General features: G+C 33.6%; 2 protein-coding genes across 2 annotated transcripts; both read right to left on the bottom strand.

Annotated features, from left to right (window-relative positions):
* Positions 1-2855: 2855 nt before the first annotated feature.
* On the bottom strand, positions 2856-8818 carry LOC142332776 (uncharacterized). The gene is made up of 2 exons (XM_075379391.1): positions 8777-8818; positions 2856-5054 (listed from the first exon to the last, which is right to left on the bottom strand). Exons 1-2 carry the CDS (start codon positions 8816-8818, stop codon positions 3426-3428), a joined length of 1671 nt encoding a protein of 556 aa, XP_075235506.1. The 3' UTR covers positions 2856-3425.
* LOC142333427 (uncharacterized) lies at positions 8166-19708 on the bottom strand. The gene is made up of 4 exons (XM_075380500.1): positions 19559-19708; positions 14723-14872; positions 8777-8883; positions 8166-8505 (listed from the first exon to the last, which is right to left on the bottom strand). The coding sequence occupies exons 1-3, from the start codon at positions 19706-19708 to the stop codon at positions 8878-8880; spliced, it is 306 nt and encodes a 101-aa protein (XP_075236615.1). The 3' UTR covers positions 8166-8505; positions 8777-8877.
* Between the last annotated feature and the right edge of the window lie 5779 nt (positions 19709-25487).

The following is a 25487-nucleotide window of genomic DNA, read 5'->3' as shown; positions in this document are numbered from 1 at the left end:
AGCCAAATTGCAGAGTGTTAAAATAATTGTGTTGCCAATAGTACATTTCCAGTAGTACTTGTCACGCTTTCCAATGATTGACGCTTTCGAGGTCCCCTTATAGGGAAACCTATAAATTTCTTCAGTTTAAACTGTTATAAACAAATGTTCTACTTGATTATTAACAAACTCTGACCTGAAGCTTACTGAAAATAGTTAGCGCATCTTCCGCCAGAATAGAGTGTCAATATTTTTTATGGTAATATAATTTTAGATTAGCATGCGGATTATTTTGTATTATGTTTTTATCACTTTTTTTTATTTTGTGACTTCAATTTTAAAGTACGAAGGATCTCAATTTATTACAAAATAAGCTAATAAAATATACTTATTACGTAGTATTAGCAACATAATTGAAGTTTTATTTTAATAATAAAAATTCTTTCCTCTTTTTGAAAGAAATGAAGGGATGTTTAAAAATACCAAAAATATGTTTACTTTTGTGCTTATTTTGTAATAATCATTTAATTTACCATTTATATATTTTTAAGATGTTCAGCATTTAAAAAAAATTAGTTATGAAAAATTGTAGATACGTGCTAAACAATATCCATACTTTTTTTCCAGCCGATATTGAAGATATTATTTAAACTCAACAAGACGTAACAAATAAAACTCCTTGTATATTTTCAAATGTATATTATATGAATAAATTAAAAACTAAACTTAAAAATTATTGGAACAATTTTTAAAATATGTAATTTATTTTAACGCGATTAATTTGTAATGTGTTATTAAGGATAGTTTATGCTTCCAACTTTATTGAATTACCAGAACTGAAATTATAACTAGTACTGTTGTTATAACAGTGGCGGAGCGTCTGAAATTCATTTGAAAGGTTCTGGTTTTGAATCCCAGTCAGGCTTGGATTTTTTTTCCGTTGTTAACTGATATTGGACATATGAAAATATCTGTAACGTACGACGTATGATGACAATGGATGTGGAAATATGGAACTGAACCGTCTACTTGACTTGAATCTTCAGGACTCAATGTCTGATGTCGACTATCATTAAGAGGACTGAGCGGACCGTTTCTTTCAAGGCACAGTTACTGGTCAGGCTTAATTGGATATTCCGGACAAATAAATTTTACAATCCTTTAGGGCTTTGTTAAATGACGATTCATCTATAATTCAATAAGACGGTGCCCTACACGCTTTCATTCAGATGTGTGCGCCTACTTTGAGAACACTGTTCTGTGACGTTGGATTGGACAAAGAGGCCCTGTCAAGAGAATATTTCTAAATCGGAACATATTCGTAAACGGTATCTGAAAAGGGAAGACTCTTTTATAACCTCTAAACAAAAAAGAACCATTTGCTTTTACAAAGGACCTATGGATGCCACCGAAAACCGTCAATTCTCATCGAAGATAATGCTTGTACCAAAAACTAATCTTAACATTAATATAAATTTAAACGCGTTACCTTATTTACAAGGACAACAGAATCCTGATTATCAAAATAATAAAAATTCAAACGATAATAATAGCGATAGTAATAATAAACATAATCCTAATCAAGATGTAAGGCCACAATCAAAACACTCAAACAAAGAACAGAACTACATTGCTTTTAATGATGCACTTCCACTACCGCAAACAAATTCTTTCAAACCATCCGATCATGGTCAGAGGTCTAAGATCTGCATAATTTAAGCATGTTAACAATCTCAAGTGGTCGATTTAAATAATATTTCCGAAGTAATTGTAATTTCATTTTATTTATATTTTTATATGTATGTCAACATACTCATAAATATTGTATGAACACTCATAATTTAATTAACATATTTGTATTTCACACTTATATTATACATTGTATATAACTTATTTGTAATTTCTAATCGTGTTATTACTTGTAATATATTGGCGGTAATTTCATTTACATTGTTGAAAAAATATACCATTATATAATACATGCATTTGCAATTATAACATTATAATTGTAATATTTCATTTTAAAGTAAATAAATTATCATATGATTTTTGACGGGAAGCAGTGTATTATCTGATGATAACTTGTTATATAATGTTTTAAAATTTTTTTCTTTATTTAAAATTATATCTGAATTTTTTTAAAAAAATAATATAATAAATTATCAACATAATAAAATAAAAAACAACTTTAAATAAATAAATAATCAACATAATTTATCGCGGTTGTAAGTAACTTAACATCATTCTAGACATTAGATTAATCTAATTATAACAAAAATACAGGAGTTATGAAAACAGTAACCCAATATTAGTACACCGAATAAATAAATTGTTTGTATTGTATATATAAATAAATATGTTTTTATATTCATAATTTTGCAATAATGGTAAAGGATAATGTTTAATCAATAATTTTTTCTGCAATTAATAAATATATTAATATAATTATCTGTGTTATCAACATACTGAATACTTGGAATATTAGCAACAACTGAATAATCTTTGTTTTTGAACTGGCTGTGCAACAGCCAAAAGATTGTTCAGTCGTTTTTGTTTTGGGAATTCTGATGTCCAAGATGCTGCTGGCAGTGGATGACCAAAACAGAGAAAGTGAATGATATTTTGGCTAAGTCTAAGCATGCAAACCTACATGACATTGCTAGTGACCTAATACCCATCACCAAACATTGTTAAACCATCGGAGAAAGCTAGCTACAAAACAAGCTAGACGTTTGGGTGGCACATGATCTGACAAACTATGATAGATTCAGGCATGTACTGTCGACAATTAGCACGTTTGGTGCAATCATGCAAAGCTAGGTACGAGCAATTCAAAGGAAACAACCTAAATTGGTCAACAGAAAGGATGCCATACACCACGCCAGACTGCCAAAATGCATACTGCCAGACTGCATACATCTTTAACGACCAGTCAGCAACTGAGATAACTTGACTGAGAGGTTTGATGCATTCATTATATAGCCTAGACCTAGCACAATCAGCATATCATTGTTTCAATCTATGCAACAACTCCCTGAACGGTGTTAAATTAGTTTTACAGAAGGCCTGTGTAAACCGTGTGTTGAAATTTTATGAACAGAAACCACAGACGTTTATAGCTCAGGGTATATGGTGTTGATGGAAAAATGGCAGAACGTAATCGAAACAAATTGTGCACGTGGTCTCAAAATGTTATTTTTCAATAGCAATACATGTATTCTCAATTTTGGCCTCCAAAGGCTCAATACTTTTTAGACAACCAGATATAAAGGAAATATTAATCATGTAAAATATAAGCTACTACAAAACTTTATTAATGAATTGTACATACATTACATAAATGATAAATGATTCTGAATGATCTTGTTTATAAATTAATTTGTTTTGAATAGTGTATACAATAATGTAAAAAAAAAGCAACAAACTACAAATAAAGAAAATCTATATCACTCTGTCAACTTAATTTGACTTGCATGTAAACTTTTTAGATAAAAATTACATGCAACATTTTTCTCACCAGTATGAATAGCGAGATGTCTTTTTAAACTACCGCTTTGATTAAATGTTTTTTTACAAAAATTACAAGTGAATTTCTTCTCACCAGTATGAATAGCGAGATGTCTTTTTAAACTACCGCTTTGATTAAATGTTTTTTTACAAAAATTACAAGTGTATTTCTTCTCACCAGTATGAATAGCGAGATGTGTTTTTAAAGTACTGCTTTGATTAAATGTTTTTTTACAAACATTACAAGTGAATTTTTTCTCACCAGTATGAATAGTGAGATGTCTTTTTAAAGTACTGAGGAGAGTAAATGTTTTTTTACAAAAATTACAAGGGAATTTCTTCTCACCAGTATGAATAGCGAGATGTCTTTTTAAACTACCGCTTTGATTAAATGTTTTTTTACAAAAATTACAAGTGTATTTCTTCTCACCAGTATGAATAGCGAGATGTGTTTTTAAAGTACTGCTTTGATTAAATGTTTTTTTACAAACATTACAAGTGACTTTTTTCTCACCAGTATGAATAGAGAGATGTGTTTTTAAACTAGATTTTAGACAAAATGTTTTTTTACAAAAATTACAAGTGAATTTCTTCTCACCAGTATGAATAGCGAGATGTGTTTTTAAAGTACTGAGGCGAGTAAATGTTTTTTTACAAAAATTACAAGTGACTTTTTTCTCACCAGTATGAATAGAGAGATGTGGTTTTAAACTAGATTTTAGACGAAATGTTTTTTTACAAAAATTACAAGTGAATTTCTTCTCACCAGTATGAATAGCGAGATGTGTTTTTAAATTACTGCTTTGATTAAATGTTTTTTTACAAAAATTACAAGTGAATTTCTTGTCACCAGTATGAATAGCGAGATGTGTTTTTAAATTACCGCTTTGATTAAATGTTTTTTTACAAAAATTACAAGTGTATTTTCTCTCACCAGTATGAATAGAGAGATGTGTTTTTAAACTACTGCTTTGATTAAATGTTTTTTTACAAAAATTACAAGTGAATTTCTTCTCACCAGTATGAATAGCGAGATGTGTTTTTAAAGTACTGCTGCGATTAAATATTTTTTTACAAAAATTACAAGTGAATTTCTTCTCACCAGTATGGATAGAGATATGTGCTTTTAAATTACATTTTAGACGAAATGTTTTCTTACAAAAATCACAAGTGAATTTCTTCTCACCAGTATGAATAGAGAGATGTGTCTTTAAATTACTGCTTTTGTAAGAAGTTTTTTTACAAAAATTACGTGTTAAGTTTTTTTTGACAACATGAATAGATAAGTGTGACTCTAAGGTACTTCTTCGAGTGAAAGACTCCTGACAAAACGTACATCTGTGAATAGGATGATGAGAAGTTATGATGTTCATTTCTTCATCTGTTTTATTAGTAATTTGCAAGCATCTTTCTTTAAAAGCAAAACTGTTTAAATTACCATATTCTTTACCAACAACATTTTCACATATACAGTTATTTTTTATTTTATTGCAAACCACACATTTTGATGTCAGTAAAATACTTTCAGTACTTCTTTCCTCCACATCACCAATAGCTTTTTCATTATCCTAAAAAATTACAATAATTTTTAATTTAAAAATCAATCACAAAACTTTGTTAATTTTAACAATTCCAACTACAAATTGACAACTTATACTCTAATAATAAATATTTCATCTTCATATTCAACCAAGCACAATATGTTTGTTTGTACAGAGCAAAAATAAAAATTTCTTTAGTAAATGCAGTTAAAAAATAATTAGCAAAATGTAACATAATCCGTAAACTGTGTGCTACATAGTATAGAACTAAAAATAGTCTGACAACAGACAATTTTATAATGACAAATAAAAAAAAGAAAATTATAAAAAAAAAGAATTAGGAATTTAGCCAAGTTAATAATGAAAGAATAATAATATACTGAAGATCAAAAATATATAAATTTTTAATCAATTCTGATACACAAAAAATGAGTGCCATAAGAAAAGCAATGTCAGCTGCAATGAAACTTAAAATAATTGTTTAGTATTTATCAACAGGAGTGAGCTGCATGTTTCTTGAGAAATGTTTTGTTTCTAAATCACATATATTCAAATTCATACCAGAAGTATGTAATGCAATTTATAACCTGCTGAGGCATAATTTATAAATTATTTCTTTTTTGACAAATTTTTGTTCCAGGTTTTAACTTAATTTCGTAACAGAATAGAAAAGTATACTTATGATAATTGCTGAGCGTTTGGTAAAAATAAAAAACCTTTCCTTTTAGATGTCTTATTTAAAAACTTTTTAACTGTTTTTCTGATTTCAAGAGAACACTACTATGAGTAATAAGATTTAGATCGTTTCAAACATAAAAAAATTATTTAACTTGCAGCATTAACAATAAACATTTGGTGTTACCTACTGAACATCATTTCGATTCATCTGTGGATTTGTGTTTCCATCAACGCTGCAGTTCATTGTGTCAGGGTTTGGCAAAAAAATTCCTGCACAGTTTTGGCCAAACAACGTGATAAAATAGTACAACAGCAGCAAATTGGCATGTATTTAACACCTGATATGGAAATTTTATAAGAAATGATTTGGAGAAAATTACTTGATTATGAAGTTACTTATTTTTCTTCATCAGTCAATATCGACCAAATTTGTAGTAATGAAAGCATAAATAAATTCTATAAATTTCACTGCTAAGTTCCCTAAAATTGGTTAATAGGGCAAACCAATCACTGAATTGATGATTAAGTTTTATAGTAAATTTTTAAAGGATGAAGAATTATTCTTAGTCTATAGCTCACACAAAGTCACAGACATTTCTTTCACAGCTATTTTGGTGATATGATTAGCATCTTTGTAGACAAAATAACTAGCAATATCACATTTTGTCAGTGTAAATTCATTGCTACCATCTAACCTGAAAATGTATCATTCTAAGCATGAGCTCTAACAGGATGTTTATAAACCAGTGCATTCAAAAAGTAACTGCGCACCTATATAAACATGATTATAGGCTGAAGAATTTTATTCTATGCACTATGAGTAATGCTTTCACAAAGGTTGGTAATCCTGTATTGCGTGCAGTTAGCTTCCATGAGCCAATCACAATGTTGAGACAAGATGTGTCTTAACATAAAATGATGTGATTCTTTGTTGTCACTGTATGTTCATTGTCTTTGAATGACTGAGGCTGTCTTTCCATTTGCACACAGAACTGTGAAAATTTCTCATTTAATCCATCTTCATAAGCATGGAGAGTATCAGGCAGTAAAAGAATAGTATTTTATTAGACTTCCAGGTACACCGGTTCCTAATCGATATAGTGTAAGAACACTAATTGAAGACTTTTGGAAGATTGGATCATTAAAGATATATGAGTGAAGTGATAGACCATCAGTATTTGAAGAAAAAACTAAAACATATCAACTATATGAAGTAGTTTCAACAGACCTGTGCAAAGGCTAGCTCAACACAAAAAACAACTTCAACAAGGCAATTTATAAGAAGCTCCATTTCATCCCATATAAAGCGATTCAAAAGTTACTGTCCAGAGACTGTGGAAAGTGAATTCAATACTGGGAATGGTTTCAACAGTTTCTATAGAATATTTATGGACTGCCAACAATTAAAGCACAAATTTAATTGAAACTGCCATTTAAATATGAATTAAAATTTCTGTGAAAGGAAACTCTAAGAAGTTTCCCTTATTTTGTGAAAGCTGATGCGTTCTACAGCTTCAAAAAGTCAAATTTTGTTTTCCTTAAAAGTAGCGACATTTCAATACAATCCAATAATTTTCAGGTTTATATTATGCAATTCTTATATTGCGATACTGAATAGTCATTTTATTATAATTACCGGTTATAATTCAATGTACATGAAAAAAAGATTCTAATCAATCAGTAATGAAAACCTTAGAGAAATGGCATAAAACCAGTTCAAAAATTCTTAGGAACCCTCAGAAATCTCATAAATTTCACACTACAAACTACACATGAAGTATAGATCCTGGAAAAGTAGCCTCATGGCTCTTATCAAAGACCAATAGGATTGGCATAAAGAAGTGTAATATATCTTACATTTATTTATTTCTGTGTTTCATGGATGTTTCAACAGCAATAATGCAACACACTGTCTGTTGGGAGGTAAACAATTTGTTATGGCTGTGACACATATACAGCACCATAAGAGATACATCGAAGTAGTTTTTTGTAAGGACAACAATTTTCATCACATAGCTGGATTCTGTGAATAGATTATAAATTCACTTGTAAGAATCTATCAGCTGCATTTCAGTAGGTTTGTTGTGTGATGAACAACACTATATTTTGGGACTACGAAGAAAGAAACGAGAAACCTTTTATAAAACCTGGCACAGAATGTTTATTCTATTTCAAAAGCCATGAGTTTTCAAAAGTGACTTATAACTAGTATCATGTCAGCTACATTCCTCCACATACTGTTTTCATCATTCTTTTTAATCAAAGTATCTAATGTTAAACAAGAATTGCCACATATTATTTACGCCATTATATAGTAAATGAAAATATCTTACTTGTCTAAATGTTGTCAGATCTTAGAAAAACGGCAAATGATATCTCTGTTGACACTACAAAGAGAATCACATCGGATGCGGCCACTCAAAGGCTTGTTGTTACTCGGTGTCCGATTCTGAATGCACTGGACAACACGGTGCCTGCACCCTAGGTTACTGAGTTTATTAAGGACGGCCTAAGAAGGCCTTCAGGAACACACAGGTAGGAGCTCTGGATCGGAGACACAGGGCCCTAAATATGGTTGCAGTTATCGACATAAATGCTCTGGCAGAAAGTAAGGTAATGGATTCCCTGGCCACCAGGCACCCGCAGGTGGCCTGGCTCCTTAGTAAGTCTCCCATTAGGGCTGGAAATGTAGTGCTGGCTATGTTGGAGGTAAGACGTGTTGGGAGACACAGAAACAGATGAAACATCGGTCTCCAACATGTTTCATATTGCATGTGTTGATTCTGATGATGGAAGGGCCCTGCTTAAATAAACAAAAAAGTATTATAATTAAATAAAGTTATAAATATTTTAAATTAAGTTGTGTGTGTAAGCTATACATCAGAAACAACTGTGTTGTCAACGTTTTTTTATTCTTAAGAATAGTTATGGTGTTTCAGGAGTAACTGGTCACTCCTGTCAGGTTGACTATAACATGTGGTTTATACTGATGAGATAATATAAAAAGTTATTGAAAAAATAAAATTTTTTACGCAATAAAGATTTATAATAATTAATATAATATTACTTACATGAAATTTCATTTTCAACCATTCTTGCATAGTGGGGTTCATGTCCAGACTCACTACTAGTTGCGGTAAATTGGGTTTCAGGTAATTCTTGAAGAATCGGTTCATAACTGAAAAAAGAGTATGTTTTGTGAAAAATAAGGGACAAATAGAAGATTATAAGCGAATAAAGTATTTTTTTAAACAAAAAAAATTATTTATTAAAATTTTTTAATGATATCAACTTTACTTGGTTTTATGTCAATTGAAGGGCCTAGTACATGTATTCGCCAGAATCAAGAAGAACTGTGGACCTTGGGCCTCTCCAGGCAGACATCAACTTGCAGGATACAGCCGTATATGCGTGCAAGATTTTAGGGTGTGAGTGTAGGTCGACTTGCTACAGATGTCACATAATCGCTCTGACTGGAAGTCTTCCTTCTGCATGGAGGCGCGATGAACCAGTAGAGGAAAAAAGGGGAGAATGATCAAAGTAAAGTCTGCGGCTACCTATGCAGACCAGATTAAGTAGGTCAGGAAAGACATTATGATGCCGCCGACTTCTGTGATTCCTTCTGTAAGGAAGGCAGACGACAGAATGGAAATTAAAGTTAAGGTGGAGAGAGAAGTCTGGCACTCTAAGGCAAAATCTGATTTCAATCTTAAAGGTTGGGTCTATCACTAAGAAAACGAGGATGGCCGTTCTCCGGATTCATGATTTGGAGAAAGGCATCCAACAGGGTGAGAATTTCAAGGCGCTGGTTGCGGTCACTGGGTAGGTATTGTCAGATTATCTATGGATAGGCAGTCAGGCCGGGAAACGGGGAGACCAGCGTGGCGGCATCCGGCGACCATCGTTGCAGCTGTTGCTCTGCAGGGACGAGTCAATATTGGGCTGAGAGAGTCTCTTACAGAGTGGAAATACATCGAGCTCCCACAACGGTGATATAGATGCCTGGAGACTTGCCACCTTGCGAGGAACTGTGAGGACACAGACAGGGTGGCTTGATGTTTCAACTGTGGTGGAGAGGGGTACAGGACAGATAGCACTGCATGCCCTAAAAAGAAGAAGGACAACAAAGAAAACTAGGAGAGGGCCCAACATCATTCTGGAGAGATACTGGTGGTGTTCTCGATTTTTTGAGATGTGATTTATTGTCGTCCTGCACTGCTGGCGGGAGATTTTAACGACTGGTCGGCCTCCTGGGTTTCAACGAAAACCAACGCCCGTTTCACCACCCTGAACGATGCGGTGGCGGCGCTTGAGTTAGTTTGTCTAATAACTGCGAGGGCACATACAGCCTCAGGAGAGGAGAGTCAGGATCTGTGGTCGACCTCACATTTGCTACACCTGATCTAGCTAGCAGGGTTCCGAAGTGGAAGGTATGGGAAGGATTCACGGCTAGTGATCAATGGGCTGTTATTACGGTGATTGCGGAGATTGATATGTGATGAGGACGATGATCTTTGACAATGAGCTGTTGTACCAGAAATAAGGATGCAGAGGCATTTGCTGGGGTGATCGATCTTCGGGGAGTTGTTTGACTCCTGAAAGCCGAGGAGAAGATGGCTTGTCTTGTTGAGTCCCTCACTAACGCCTGTAATGGGACACTCCCCGCAAGCTGTGTAATGGTGGACGGAAGAAGTGCCATTGGGACAAGAGAAGGGCGATGCTTGGGCGCCTGGACTCCCTAAGAGAAGTGTATAATGCGTATTACAAGGAAACACTTCATCATATAGGCCTCTGGCTATGATTGATGCACTGGCTAAATTTTTCGAGCGAATGCTGGTGCGAAGACTGGCCGGGGCTGTGGACGGCCTCTCTGCAAGCCAGTTTGTGTTCCGCTGGGGTAGGTCAATCCCTTGATGCTGTCTCTGCTGTTAGCCAGATGGCGAACAGCATTATTCGAGAGCGTGGGGAACAGGCCGCAAGAAGGATGTGTGTGTGTGTTCTAGTAACTGTCGATGTGCAGAATGCTTTTAATAGCATTACACACGCTGCTATTCTCTGTGCCTTGGTAGAACTCAGTACCGAATTATCTTATTGGCCGATGCAGTCTTATTTGTCTGGTTGCAGACTGATCTACGAGGTGGAGGGGAAACTAATAGAGGATGCTCTAAAAAGGGGCGGGTCCCTCAGGGCTCGGTACATGGACCGACCCTATGGAATATTGCATATGATAAGGTATTCCACTTCCCAATGCTGCCAGGTCACCCTGATGGGGTTAGCTGACGACCTCGTGATTGTGGTTGATGCGGCTATGAAGAGAGAGGCGACTGGAAAAGTTACCATCGTATATGGTATCATTAAAGACTGGATGAGCGGGGTTGAACTGCGGATGTCTTCGGAGAAAACAGAGGTCGTGGCTATAACTGTGGCCAAGAGGTTGATCCTTACACTGGAAGGACAGCGACTTGAATCTAGCCCGGCGTTGGGCGTCTGGATAGATTTTGCCCGGTACATTTTGGAACACATGCTAAGGAAGTTTAGAACACAATTACTAATTTCTCTAGAGCAGTGTTGAAGGACTTGAATAGCTAGGATGAAACACACAGAGTGAGGTGATGGAAGGCACGGGGACAGACAGGCCCCCAGCTGAGTGCCTAGGGAGCTTCCTGAGCTTGTAGGGTTCTCCTGGGTGCGATGAGGTTGGGGGGGGACTCCACCTCTGGGTCCACCTGTGGGCACCCAGGAGTGTTGGTTTAGTCAGTAGTACGTGCAGATAAACATACACACGTTGTACTCCAATACTTGTACTTTAATATAAAAATTATTCCACAACGATCATTTTCTTCATTGTAAGCAAAATCATGTTGAACACTGTACAATATTCATTAAATTCGGCACATCAATGTACCGAATTTAATGTGGGGACGATAGACTTTGGCTTGGTGTTCTCAGCTAGTCTGTGAACAGAAAACTCTTTTTTGCAAAACGTCTAGTTTTTCTTTAAAACAGAAAAAATTGTTTTTCTCCAACTTTGAATGCTATTTTGAAAATGATTTTGAAGAACAAGAGGTTGGAAAAGTAGTTCATTCATTTCTACAGGTTTTCCTATTTTTCACATGTCTTACCTAATGGAAGTTAATTTTGGCCCTTAAAATTTAATTTGATTGACCTAATATTGTGGGTGGATATGGGCTGGGCAAAATGAATGAAAGGGACTGAGTTATTGAGTTTTGCGTGAAGAAAAATTTAGTAATTGCCAACACCCAGTTTAATAATTATAATAGAAGAATATACTATTAGAAAAAGCCTCCAGGCTGTTTCCACGAGTGATCAGATACTGCAAGCTATCAGATAGATTATATCATTGTTAAGCAAAGAATACTATTAACAGGAAGTGCAAACTAACGAAAGAAGACTGGATTAAAGAAAAATGTTCAGAAGTAGAAAGAGAACTGATAATTGTGGTAAAATAGATGAGCATACAGAAAAGTTAAGGAAAATTTTGTGGTACATAAATTAAAATCTAATAATTTGTTAAACAAAGATGAAAGGAAAAGTCAATAGGTGGGTGGAATAAATATATTGAAGAGTTATATAGAGGAAATGAATTAGAAAATGGTGATAACAAGGAAGAAGAGGAAGTCAAAGAGGATGAACGGGGAGATCTGAATTTAAGAGAGCATTAAAAGATATGAATCGCAGAAAGGCTCCTGGGATAGCCGGAATACCTGCAGAATTACTGCGCAGTGCAGGTGAGGAAGCAAATAGATAGATCATAAAAACGTGTGATATTTATGAAAAAGAGGAAGTTCCGTCAGATTTCAAAAAGAGTGTTATTGTCATGACACCAAAGAAACCACAAGCACATAAATGTGAAGAATACAGACCAATTAGCTTAACTACTCACACATCAAAAATCATAAATAGAATTCTATATAGAAGTGAGAGGAGAGTGGAAGAATGTGTTACGAGAAGACCAAGATACCTCAGGAGGTTTTCAGAAAATTTCAGGAAAACTATAAGGACAAGGGAGAGAAGCAATTTTAGCACTCAGATTAATAATAGAAAAAAGATTAAAGAAAAACAAACCAATGTACTCGGCATTTGTAGATTTAGAAAATACATTTGATAACTTAGTCTGAAATAAAATGAACAGCATTTTAAAACATTTAGGATTCAAGTTTAGAGATAGAAAATTATTTGATAACATTTATACAGGAAAACCAAACTGCAATATTATTAGTCGAAGAGCATAAGAAAGAAGGAGTAGTAAACACAAGTCAGACAAGGATGTTCCCTATCCCTGTTACCTTATAATTTTTGAATAGAACCAGCAGTTAATGATGTTAAAGAACAATTTAGATCTAGAGTAACAGTGCAAGGTGAAAAGATAATGATGCTACGATTTTCTGATATAGTAATTCCAGCTATAGTTATTCTAGGGAACAAGAAAACGACTTTTGGTTAGAGATTTTACAATCATCAACTGAGCTTCAAATAATGTGCAGGCAGGAACGGTTTTCGTAATGAACAAGAAATTTTGGGGTACATAAATTAAAATCTAATAATATGTTAAACAAAAATGGTACACCGATTTACAGTATGAAAGGAAAAGTCGATAGGTGAGTGGAATATATTGAAGAATTATACAGAAGAGATGAAATCGAAAATGGTGTTTTAGAGGAAGAAGAGAAAGTCGAAGAGGATGAAAGGGGATAAACAATCTGAATTTAAGAGCGCATTAAAAGATCTGAATGACAGAAAGGCTCCTGGAATAGACTGAATAACTGCAGAATTACTGCGCATGCAGGTGAGGAAGAAATGGATAATTATACAAGCTGGTGTGTAATATTTACAAAAAACGGGAAGTTCCGTCAGACTTCAAAAAGAGTGTTATAGTCAGGATACCTAAGAAAGCAGGAGCAGATAAATGTGAATTATACAGAGCAATTAGCTTAACTACTCATGTATCAAAAATCTTAACTAGAATTCTGTATAGAAGAATTGAAAGAAGAATAGAAGTATTAGGAAAAGATCAATTTGGTTTCAGGTAAAGTATAGGGACAAGGGAAACAATTTTAGAGCTCAGATTAATAGTAGAAGGAAGATTAAAGAAAAACAAACCAACATACTTGGAATTTATATACCTGGAAAAGACATTCGATAACGTACACTGGAATAAAATGTTCAGCATTTAAATAAATTAGGGTTCAAATACAGAGATACAAGTTTAATTGCTAACATTTATAGGAACCAAACAGCAACAGTAATAATTGAAGAACATAAGAAAAAAACCGTAATAAAAAAGGGAGTCCGACAAGGATGTTCCTTATCCTTAAGAAAAAAGATATAACACATCCTTTATGGCATGCAAAAAATAGTTCAACATTGTGGACATCAATTAAAAAATGAATAACACTGAATTGTATTCATTATCCGGTCTATCTGAATCCGGTCTATTTTCTTCTACACTTCTTTTATGTTTTTGTATCTATCAACCTATTAAAACTATTATTCAAGGGGAAAAAGTCTGTAGTTCTCAGCCTGAAAGCAATGAAAAAGCCTCATAACTTTAACATGGCCTGCATTCATTCATTTATTGCGATGCTATACACAATTCAAGAGCCCAAAAACATCTATATTTGCTGTTTTACTATCTTTGTACAATTTAAACAATTTTGAATCTGGGTATAAAATGAATATTGTTTAGGCAGCTTTGTTTATACCATGAGGCATCTCTCACTGTATTTTTTTTGTTATGTACTGTTGTAAAAAATGTTTACCTACCATAAAGTGTTAGGGGCAATCTGTTCATCATAGCTATTTACCTCCCAATACTCCATATAATATATTGTTTATGTTATAAATAAAATATCTCATGTCAGACAAGAATGCTACATGATATGTGGGCCATAAACACTACATAAAAGTATCCTGATGAATAGAAAAATTGAGAATTCTTACAACAACTAGATCTTATAATTATAACATAAACCAAGAGAAAATAGAAAATAGCTTACATGTTTAAATATTGTCGGCTCATCATCTGTCTTTGCAAGAGGTACAAACAAATAGTCTTTTTGCTCTGTTTCATGCATGTTTTCTTTTTTAACGAGCAAGGATAATGGATCTTCTTCCAAAAATGAATTACCAGTCTGTCCATCAATATTCTGCAAAAAATATAAAGTAATAATAATATTGTTTTATAATAGTGGGACTTAAAATAAGTGTGGTTAATTAAATATTACTGAAATGTAACATCTGATAAAGTCAAGAGCATGGAGGTAACTATGAGAGCAGTTCAAAAAGTAACTTACATTTGTCCCTAGCATGGAGATTGATGGGGATAGAGCTACCATCCTGGCGTCAAAACATTTTTATACTCATCAAGAACGCATCAAGATGTCGTAGCATGTGAACTGTGATTTTTCTACTTTTTTTATTGTAAATTATTAAAATGTACTTTTCAATAGAAAATACTGCGAGTGTGAGGTGCGTTCAGTTATCAGGATTTTACTGGCAAAAAACCTCAAAGCAATTGAAATTCATCAGCAACTTTGTAAGGTGTATGGAGATGGAATAATGAGTAACAGTGGAGTGAGGCAGTGGTGCATTCAGTTTAAAAATGGTCACACCAATGTTCATGATAAGAACCGCAGTGGTCGGCCTAGCCATATATTTTGATAAAATAACAATTAAAATCAACTATAAAACTCATGAAAATCACTATTTTATGATTACGAAACTATTGCTCATTTCCCCCAAATTTCACTAAATTTACTGCAAGAAATTGTAACAGGGAAGCTTGGCTACCACAAGTTATGTGCAAGATGGGTGCCAAAAATCTTGAAAGACCATAAAAATAGCTTCTTGCTGCATCCCTGAATTACCTCGAAGCCTACAACGAGGATGGTAATCCACTGCTTGATCGTGTCGTAACAGAAAATGAGACATGGGTAAAGCATGTCAACTGTGAAACAAAAAGGCAGCCCATAGAATGGGGTCACACTGGTTCTCCCAGAAAACCAGTAAAATGTTTTCAACCATTGTCAGCCATAAAGATTATGGCAACTATGTTTTGGGCCGCTGAGGGAGTGCTTCCGATGATTTCCTTGAAAATGGCAACACAATTAACTCAGAAAGATATTGTGAAACATTGATAAATCTATGGAGAGCGATGCAAAACAAGCATCAGGAAAACTGAGCTCATAGTGTTGTTTTTTCACAACGCACATCCACACACGACTAATTGTACCAGATACCTCTTGGATGGTTTTCGAGGGGTGGTGTTTGATCACCCACAGTACAGTCTGGATCTGGCACTGGGCGATTACCACATCTATCCAGCGATGAAGACCTGGCTCGCAATGCAACAAAGCGCTTTGAAAAAGATGCAAAGGAATTGCTTGTGCAATTGAGATGCACTTTAATTAAGTGCCTCAATTTAAATGGCTACTATGTAGAAAAACAGTTTAAGATTGAAGATTGTTCCTTTAAAATGTATATAATAAATTTTTTTTTTTACTTGGTTGGTTTTTTATTTCAAAACGTAAGTTACTTTCTGGACAGCCCTCCTATAATGTCAAAGATAATTTAAGACATGTTATAGATCAAAGTGTGTTCCAAAGCAGCAGCCTGTGTCAGTTATATATGGAAATGAGTTACTATAAAAATAGTCTATGTTTGTAACAAACACCACATGAAAACCAGAGGCAAAATGATCAATGAGTTTCTAAATTTCAAAAAATACACATGATTGGGCAATACCAGTAGAGGTCATTGTTTTTTATTACCTAAAAAGATACAATTTTTGGCAAAAGAAACATATTCACTGGGTATATAGACTTTATGTTTCCTCGTCGTTGATAGTGAATGTTTTTCCTCCTTGAGAGTAACAAACAAATGAAAATCCAAGTCAAGTCAGGACTATAGGAAGGATGTGGTAGTATTTCCCGACCCATCTTTCCAATGGTTTCTTGGGTCAGCTATGCGGTGTGACGTCGAGCATTGTCGTGTACCAATATCCGCCTTTTCTTTGAGATCCGCGATGTTTTCTCTCATTGTTGGCTTTACATTTTTCATCAGCGTGTCTGAGTATTGTACTGTTTATTGTACGCTTATTTTGCAAATAATCACATAAGACGGTTTGCGCATCCCAAAAGACGGTCAATATGACTTTTCCCACTGATGCTTGCATTTTGAATTTCTTTTGGACAAGTGAGCTGATATGCTTCCATTCCATGCTTTGTTTTTTAGACTCTGGTACAAAATTGTGAACCCCAGTTTCATTACACGTTAAAATCTTGTTTAGAAAAGGATCACCTTCCCTTTCATAACGTTTTTTCAAATCAGCACACACTTTCAGTCTTGTTTCCTTGTTGCGTTAACTTCTTCAGGACCCACCTTGCACTTGTTTTGCTGTACATGAGCTTGTTACTGAAAACATTATGAACTGTGCCAACACTTACTGTAACTTTTTTTCTATTTGTTCGACTGTAATATGCCAGTCTTCACGAAAAATGTCATCAATGCAGGTTTCAAGTGAAGGAATTGACAATTCAACTGGCCGGCCAGGACATTGCTCTTCAGTCATTGAGGTTCGACCAGTTTTTAACTGTTCTACCCACTTACAAAAGTATCCGCGGTTCATACAACTTTCACCATACTGTAAAATTATTCAAGAAAAAACTTACACCTTCTGAATGCATAAAACAGATCACTGAACATTTTTTAACTAATGTGGAAACTTTAAGTGAGCACACCATTGTTAAATGCAACTTTCAGGTTATAAACAAAATGATTTTTATCCATCACCTGTTCTCAGATCATCCCAGTGATGCCAACCTTAAGTCATGAAAATACAAAACTCCTCCTACAAACTGTTCCACTTCTACATCAATTTATCTCTTTACTTATTGAATATCCCCCGTATTTCGCTTTCAGAATCATGCTGAATATCTGTCTGTTGTTCATGACCAATTTCCTGTTTGCTAACAGGGCGAGTCTGACTATGTAGCAGATAAGATTCCATTATTTCATAAAAAAATACATAAGGTTTACTTAGCTCCTAGCTCCTCAAATATGATTAATGATTAAATGGGATATTTTAGAAATTACCATATTATTATTTTTAAATATATTAATATACTTAAAACATGGAAATAATGCACACTTATCTCACTCTGTAGAAACTGTAAACATAATCTTAATCACTAACAAACACCATCTAACAGAATAGATTTCATATATTGGTTACTAAGGGTGTCAAAAGATGACAGCACGTGAAAGGAATGTATATATGTATTCCTACTGTGCTACAGGGGTGTTCATAATCATACATCACAGTCTGAATTATCTGCTACTCTTAACTTAACTCTCAACCTATTAACTTCTATACAATTATTCAAGGGGAAAAAGTCCGTACTATTTCCAAAGTAAAGGAAGGGAAAAAGCCTCATAAGTTTAAAAGGGCCTCCATTCATTATTACAATGGTGATCCAGAAAGTAACTTACATTTGAGCCTATCAAGGAGATGTTAGGGATAGAGCCATCTTCTTGGCATCAAAACATTTCTACACTTAGTACGCATCAAGGTGTTGTAACCTTGTGGACTATGATTTTTCTTACTTTGTTCGTTGTGTATTATTGAAATAAGTGCTTCAGTAGAAAATCCTGCAAGTTGTGAGGTGCATTAAGTAATTAGGTTTTAACTAGCAAAAAACCTGAAACTAATTAAAATTCATCGACTTTGTGAGATGTACAGAAATGGAATAATGAGGGATGATGGAGTGAGGCAGTGGTGCATTACAAAATGATCGCACCAATATTCATGATTAGGACCTCAGTGGTCGGCCGAGCCTTGTGACTGATGAACTGACAAAGGTAATCCCCAATAAAATTTGTGAAAATCGCTGCATTACTATTACAAAACTGTGCCTTTATTTACCTCAATTTTCATAAAAGTCTACTGCAATTAATTGTATCAGGAAAGCTTGCTTATCATAACTTTTGGGCAAGATAAGTGCCAAAAATCTAAGGCAGCAGATTTCTACTGAGAAGGATTTGGAAAGCTCATGCGTTGTTATAATAAAAGCCTCAATTTAAATGGCGACTACGTAGAAAAATAGTTAGATTGTCCCTTTCAAATAGATAACATTTCTTTTTTTTTCATTTGGTTGGTATTTTATTAAAGAACATAAGCTACTTCCTGAACTGCCCTTGTGGTTTGCAAGTGGCATCATTCAGTATATGATCAGACTTGATAGCAATGGAATACAAAGATATTATAGGCATTGGCATTTATAAATCGATCTACAAAAAAATGTTTCCACCTAAGCACAATCTAAATGGTTTTGTATAAGACAATGCCACTGCTGAAAACATATCAACGTTGTTTGAAAAGAAAAATACAGAGACCTAGAATGAGGATTATCAAAAACTATAATAAACCATTTAGTAACTGAATGTGCTCCACAAAACCAAAGATAGTTTTGTACTCTTTTCGTAAACAATGTTGGATCTGGGTATAGAATAAATAACATTTAGGGAGCTTTGTTTATACCATGAGGCATCAGCACATTGTATTTCCATTGTTAAATACTGTTATCAAAATGTTTATCTACTATATAGTGTTAGGGGCAATCTGTTTATCATAACTATTTCTCTCCCTATACTCCATTACTAACTGTCTTTTATACTATAAATCAAAATATCTTGTGTCTGACACAATTACTAAACGATATGGGTGCCGTAAACAGTAAATAAATGAATCCTGATGAATAAAAAGTTGTAAATTCATATAATAACTAGGTCTTACATTTATAACTTAAACCAACATAAAAGACAAAATAGCTTACTTGTTTAAATACTGTCTGTCCATCATCACTTGTCTTGGAAAGAGTTACAAACAAATATTTTTTTTGCTCTGTTTCATGCGTGTTTTCTATTTTAATAGGCAAGGAAAATGGAACTTCTTCCAAAACTGAATTACCAGGTTGTGCATCCATACTCTGCAAGAAAATATACGGTAATAATATTTTATTATAATAGTGGAACTTAAAATAAGTGCGGTTAATGAAATATTACTGAAATGTAACATCTGACAAAGTCATGAGCTTGGAGGTAACAATGAGGGCGGTCCAAAAAGTAACTTACGTTTGCGTCTAGCATGGAGATTATGGGGATAGAGCTCCCATTGGTGTCAAAACCTTTCTACACTTAGTATGCACCAAGTTGTCATAGCCTTGTGGACTATGACTTTCCTACAGTATTTGTTGTGAATTATTGAAAAGTGCGCTACAGCAGAAACTCCCACAAGTTGTGAAGTGTGTTCAGTGATTAGTTATTTACTGGCAAAAAACCTCAAACCAGTTAAAATTCATCGGCAACTTTATGAGGTGTACAGAGATGGAATAATGAGTGATGGTGGAATGAGGCAGTGGTGCATTCAGTTTAAAAATCGCCGCACCAATATTTATCAAGAAGGCCGATCTCAGTGGTTGGCCGAGTCTTGTGACTGATGAACGGACAATGATAATCAACGATAAAATTTGTGAAAATCGCCGCATTTTGATTACGGAACTCTCCCTTCATTTTCCCCAAATTTCACAAAAATCTACTGCAAGCAATTATATTGGGGAAGCTTGCTTATCACAAGTTTTGGGCTAGATAGGTGCCAAAAATCTAAGGGGGCAGATTTCTACAGAGAAGGATTTGTAAAACTCGTGCATCGTTATGATAAGTGCCTCAATTTAAATGGCGAATACATAGAAAAAAATATAATATTATCCCTTTGAAATAGATAATAACATTTCTTTTATTTTATTTGGTTGGTTTTTTATTAAAGAACATAAGCTACTTCCTGAACTGCCCTCGTAGTTTGCAACTCGCATCATTCAGTATATGATCAGACTTGATAACACTGGAACACTATATTGTAGGCATTGGCATTTATGAATCGATCAACAAAAAAAATGTTTCCACCTAAGCACAATCTAAATGGTTTTGTATAAGACAATGTCACTGCTGGAAACATAAAGAAACACATCAATGCTGTTTGAAAACAAAAATGCAGAGACCTACAATGAGGATTCTCAAAAACTATAATAAACCATATAGTAACTGAACATGCTCCACAAAAGCAAGGATAGTTTTGTACTGTTTTCATAAACAATGTTGGATCTGGGTATAGAATAAATAACATTTAGGCAGCTTTGTTTATACCATAAAGCATCAGCAAACTGTATTTTCTTTGTTACATACTGTTATCAAAATGTTTATCTACCATAAAGTGTTAGGGGCAATCTGTTCATCATAACTATTTCTCTCCCTATACTCCATTAATAACTGTTTTTTATACTATAAATCGAAATATCTTGTGTCTGACATAATTACTTAACGATATGGGTGCCATAAACAGTAAATAAATGTATCCTGATGAATAAGAAGTTGAGAATTCATACAATAACTAGGTCTTATATTTATAACTTAAACCAACATAAAAGACAAAATAGCTTACTTGTTTAAATACTGTCTGTCCATCATCACTTGTCTTGGAAAGAGTTACAAACAAATATTCTTTTTGCTCTGTTTCATGCGTGTTTTCTATTTTAATAGGCAAGGAAAATGGAACTTCTTCCAAAACTGAATTACCAGTTTGTGCATCCATACTCTGCAAAAAAATATACGGTAATAATATTTTATTATGATAGTGGAACTTAAAATAAGTGCTGTTAATGAAATATTACTGAAATATAACATCTGACAAAGTCAAGAGCTTGGAGGTAACAATGAGGGCGGTCCAAAAAGTAACTTACGTTTGCGTCTAGCATGGAGATGATGGGGATAGAGCTCCTATTGGTGTCAAAACCTTTCTACACTTAGTACGCACCAAGTTGTCATAGCCTTGTGGACTATGACTTTCCTACTGTATTTGTTGTGAATTATTGAAAAGTGCACTTCAGCAAAAAATCCCACAAGTTGTGAAGTGTGTTCAGTGATTAGGTTTTTACTGGCAATAAACCTCAAACCAGTTAAAATTCATCGGCAACTTTATGAGATGTTCACAGATGGAATAATGAGTGATGGTGGAATGAGGCAGTGGTGCATTCAGTTTAAAAATCGCCTCACCAATATTTATCAAGAAGGCCGATCTCAGTGGTTGGCCGAGTCTTGTGACTGATGAACGGACAATGATTATCAACGATAAAATTCGTGAAAATCGCCGCATTTTGATTACGGAACTCTCGCATCAATTTCCCCAAATTTCACAAAAATCTACTGCAAGCAATTGTATTGGGGAAGCTTGCTTATCACAAGTTTTGGGCAAGATAGGTGCCAAAAATCTAAGGGGGCAGATTTCTACACAGAAGGATTTGTAAAACTCGTGCATCGTTATGATAAGTGCAATTTAAATAGTGACTATATAGAAAAATTTTAAGATTGTCCCTTTCAAATAGATAACTATTTTTTTTTTATTAAATAAAGTAAGCTACTTCCTGAACTGCCCTCGAAGTTTGCAACTGGCATCATTCAGTATATAATCAGACTTGATAGTACTGGAACACACCTATATTGTAGTTATTGGCATTTAGCTATCAACCAATAGAAAAATGTTTGCACCTAAACGCAATCTAAATGGTTTTGTATAAAATAATGTCACTGCTGGAAACATATATAAACAATCAGTCTTGTTTGAAAATAATTATGCAGTGACCTACAATGAAGATTATCAAAAAGTATAATAAACCTTCTTGTAACTGAACATGTTTCATCAAACCAAGGATAGTTTTCTACAGTTTTTGTAAACAACGTTGAATCTGGGTCTAGAAAGAATAATGTTTAGGCAGCTTTGTTTACAACATGAGGCTCACTGTACTTTCTTTGTTATGTAATGTCATCAAAATGTTTATCTACGTTAAAATGTTAAGAACAATCTGTTTATCATAGCTATTTATCTCCCTACACTTCGTTAATAACTTTTTTTTATATTATAAACCAAAATATCTCATATCAGACATGAATGCTAAACCATATAAGGGCCATAAACAGTAAATAAATATATTATGATGAATAAAAAATTGAGAATTCTTACAATAATAATAATAATAATAATCTTATATTTATAATTTACATCAACATAAAATAGAAAATAGCTTACTTGTTTAAATATTGTTTCTTCATCATCTGTCTTGGCAGGAGGTACAAACAACTATTCTGTCTGCTCTGTTTCATGCACGTTTTCTTTTTTAACAGGCAAGGATAATGGATCTTCTTCCAAAAATGAATTACAAGTTTGTGCATCCATACTCTGCAAAAAAATATATGATAATAATATTTTATTATAATACTGGAACCTAAAATAACGTGGTTAATGAAACCACGTGGTTTAAATAATAATAATAAAAATACTAATATTAAATAATGTAGTTAATGATAAATTACTGAAATGTAACATCTGATGAAGTGAAAAGCTTGGAGCTAACTATTATATCAAAGATAATTTATGACAATTTATTGATCAGTGTTCCAAAGCACCAACCTGAGTCGGTTACGTATAGAAATGATTTACTATAGAAATTACTATATTATTATTATTTGGTACATTAATATGCTTACAACACGTAAATAATAAATACTTCTTTCACTCTGGTAAACCTGTAGGCATAATCTTAACCGCTAGCAAACAATCGCGGGATAAGCAATACTAATATTAGTCCTATTACTATACATTTAATTTTAGGTTTCTATTATTATTACCACGTTATTATTTTTATTATATATTTTTTGAATTTTATTTATATAAATATACTTACGGGACGTAAATAATATACAATTTTTTCACTCTGTAAAAAATTTAAACACAATCTTACACGCTGACATACAACCAAGGGAATAGCTCGACTAAAATTAGTCGTACGTGCTAGTCGATTATTAAAATTAATCGATTATTTTAACAACATTCAAATGTGTATTAGTCGACCAATTTTTGAAAATTGGTAGTTGTCAACTACTTAACATTCTTATAATATTATTTACAACAATATAAAAAATTCAATCTATTAAACTGCTTTTACATAGAATTACAGATTAGTCGTTGGTCGACAACATTAATCGCTATAGTTATGAACATTACTGCTTAAGCAAGAATGTACTTAGTAGCTTATTAATAAAAGTGGCTTTCAACATTCCATGCCACCATAATTTCAACATAACTAATTTCATTTATTAAACAGAGAATAATACCTACCACACTTACAGAAACAATACAATTATTCGTTGTTTAATAAATTAAGTCAGGCTGGTAAGAGAGTTGTAACAAATTTTTCTATTTTTTGCATAGAATGCTTAAACATTGTTTATTATCTATTATTGTATATCTATTGTCTATTACATATATTTAAAATGTATTTTTTAAACAAAATTCTAAATAAATAACAGATTTTGATAATAGAAATGTAATGTCTTACTTCTTTTGATATCAATATCATTTGTTAAAAACTGTTTTATTTATATTACCGAAATTTTTGTTTTTGAGGGGAAGAAATGATACCTGCAAGACTTTTGGGACTCCAAAATTATTTAATTATTGATTTCAGGTTTATTTACGATTCGTCACAATGTTGGAATCTTACCTTTTTAACACGCAGTCAAACTTGAAATTCTCAGGTGTCCTCACTTGATTGTATTCCTGTACACAAAGTACAACATATAGGATTTAAAAATCTTATGTTCTGACTGTCAGAGCTTCCGGTGTCACATCTGTGCCTAATCTGCCTGTTACCTAATCGCAGTAGCTCATCTCCGAGATTTTTTTAAATGTATTTATTTGTTTTTCTATCTTAACTTTTTGCTCTTAATACATAATGTGAATTACTTTCACTGATAACTGGCAAAGAAACTTACTTGAATTTTCTGCTTAATTTTCTCCTAAACAGTAAGTCTTTTGAGAGTAAAACTCTCTGTAGCCAGAATTTTACTCCCTTTTCCGAGCAAGTTATCTAATTTGTGAGGAGTTTTTGAAATTGGTGCAAAGATTTAGTTGTAGTAAAGTTTTTTTAAATTTAAAGCTTTTCAAAAAACTTAATTTAGTTTTAAAATTTTTTGTTTTATTCGAGTGCGACAGGAAAACCTTTAGTAACATGTGATGGTGGGAGGGGTCTCCATTTAATATTTTTATATTCTTTTTAACTACAGTACTGCTGCACCGAGTTTCATAAAAATTTTAGTTAATTTCTGTTCCGCGACAGTTGTATCTACAGGCTAAACAATATCCATACTTGTTTCCAAGCCGATATTGAAAGTATTTTTTAAACTCAAACGAGATGTAAAATAAAACTGTTTGAATATTTTCAAATGTATGAATAAATTAAAATAATAAACTTAAAAATTATTGCACTTTTTATAAAATATGTCATTTATTTTAACGCAATTAATCGAAGGAAGGTACAGTTAGGCACATCGCACCTACAATAACAGTGGCAGTGGCGTATTTGTTGACCCACCGTACCGTACACCTTCGGCACTTTAGATATTCACATGGAACCACCGGGTTGGTCTAGTGGTAAATGCGTCTTCCCAAATCAGCTGATTTGGAAGTCGAGAGTTCCAGCATTCAAGTCCTAGTAAAGCCAGTTATTTTTACACGGATTTGAATACTAGATCGTGGATACCGGTGTTCTTTGGTGGTTGAGTTTCAATTAACCACACATCTCAGGAAAGGTCGAACTGAGAATGTACAACACTACACTTCATTCACACTCCGGGACCGGGATCCTGCAGGATCCC

The sequence above is a fragment of the Lycorma delicatula genome, chromosome 12, assembly GCF_047948215.1.
Source record: "Lycorma delicatula isolate Av1 chromosome 12, ASM4794821v1, whole genome shotgun sequence".
In the NCBI taxonomy this organism is placed as follows: Eukaryota; Metazoa; Arthropoda; class Insecta; order Hemiptera; family Fulgoridae; genus Lycorma; species Lycorma delicatula.
This window is presented reverse-complemented; position numbering and strand designations above follow the sequence as displayed.

Excerpts from the sequence above, each read along its gene's own strand:
- LOC142332776 (XM_075379391.1), bottom strand. The coding sequence starts at position 8,818 with ATGAACCCCACTATGCAAGAATGGTTGAAAATGAAATTTCAT. Across the intron at positions 5,055-8,776 it reads GGTTGAAAATGAAATTTCAT|GATAATGAAAAAGCTATTGG; the intron begins GTAAGTAATATT and ends GTAATTTTTTAG.
- LOC142333427 (XM_075380500.1), bottom strand. The coding sequence starts at position 19,708 with ATGGATGCACAACCTGGTAATTCAGTTTTGGAAGAAGTTCCATTTTCC. Across the intron at positions 14,873-19,558 it reads GACAGACAGTATTTAAACAA|AATATTGATGGACAGACTGG; the intron begins GTAAGCTATTTT and ends TATTTTTTGCAG.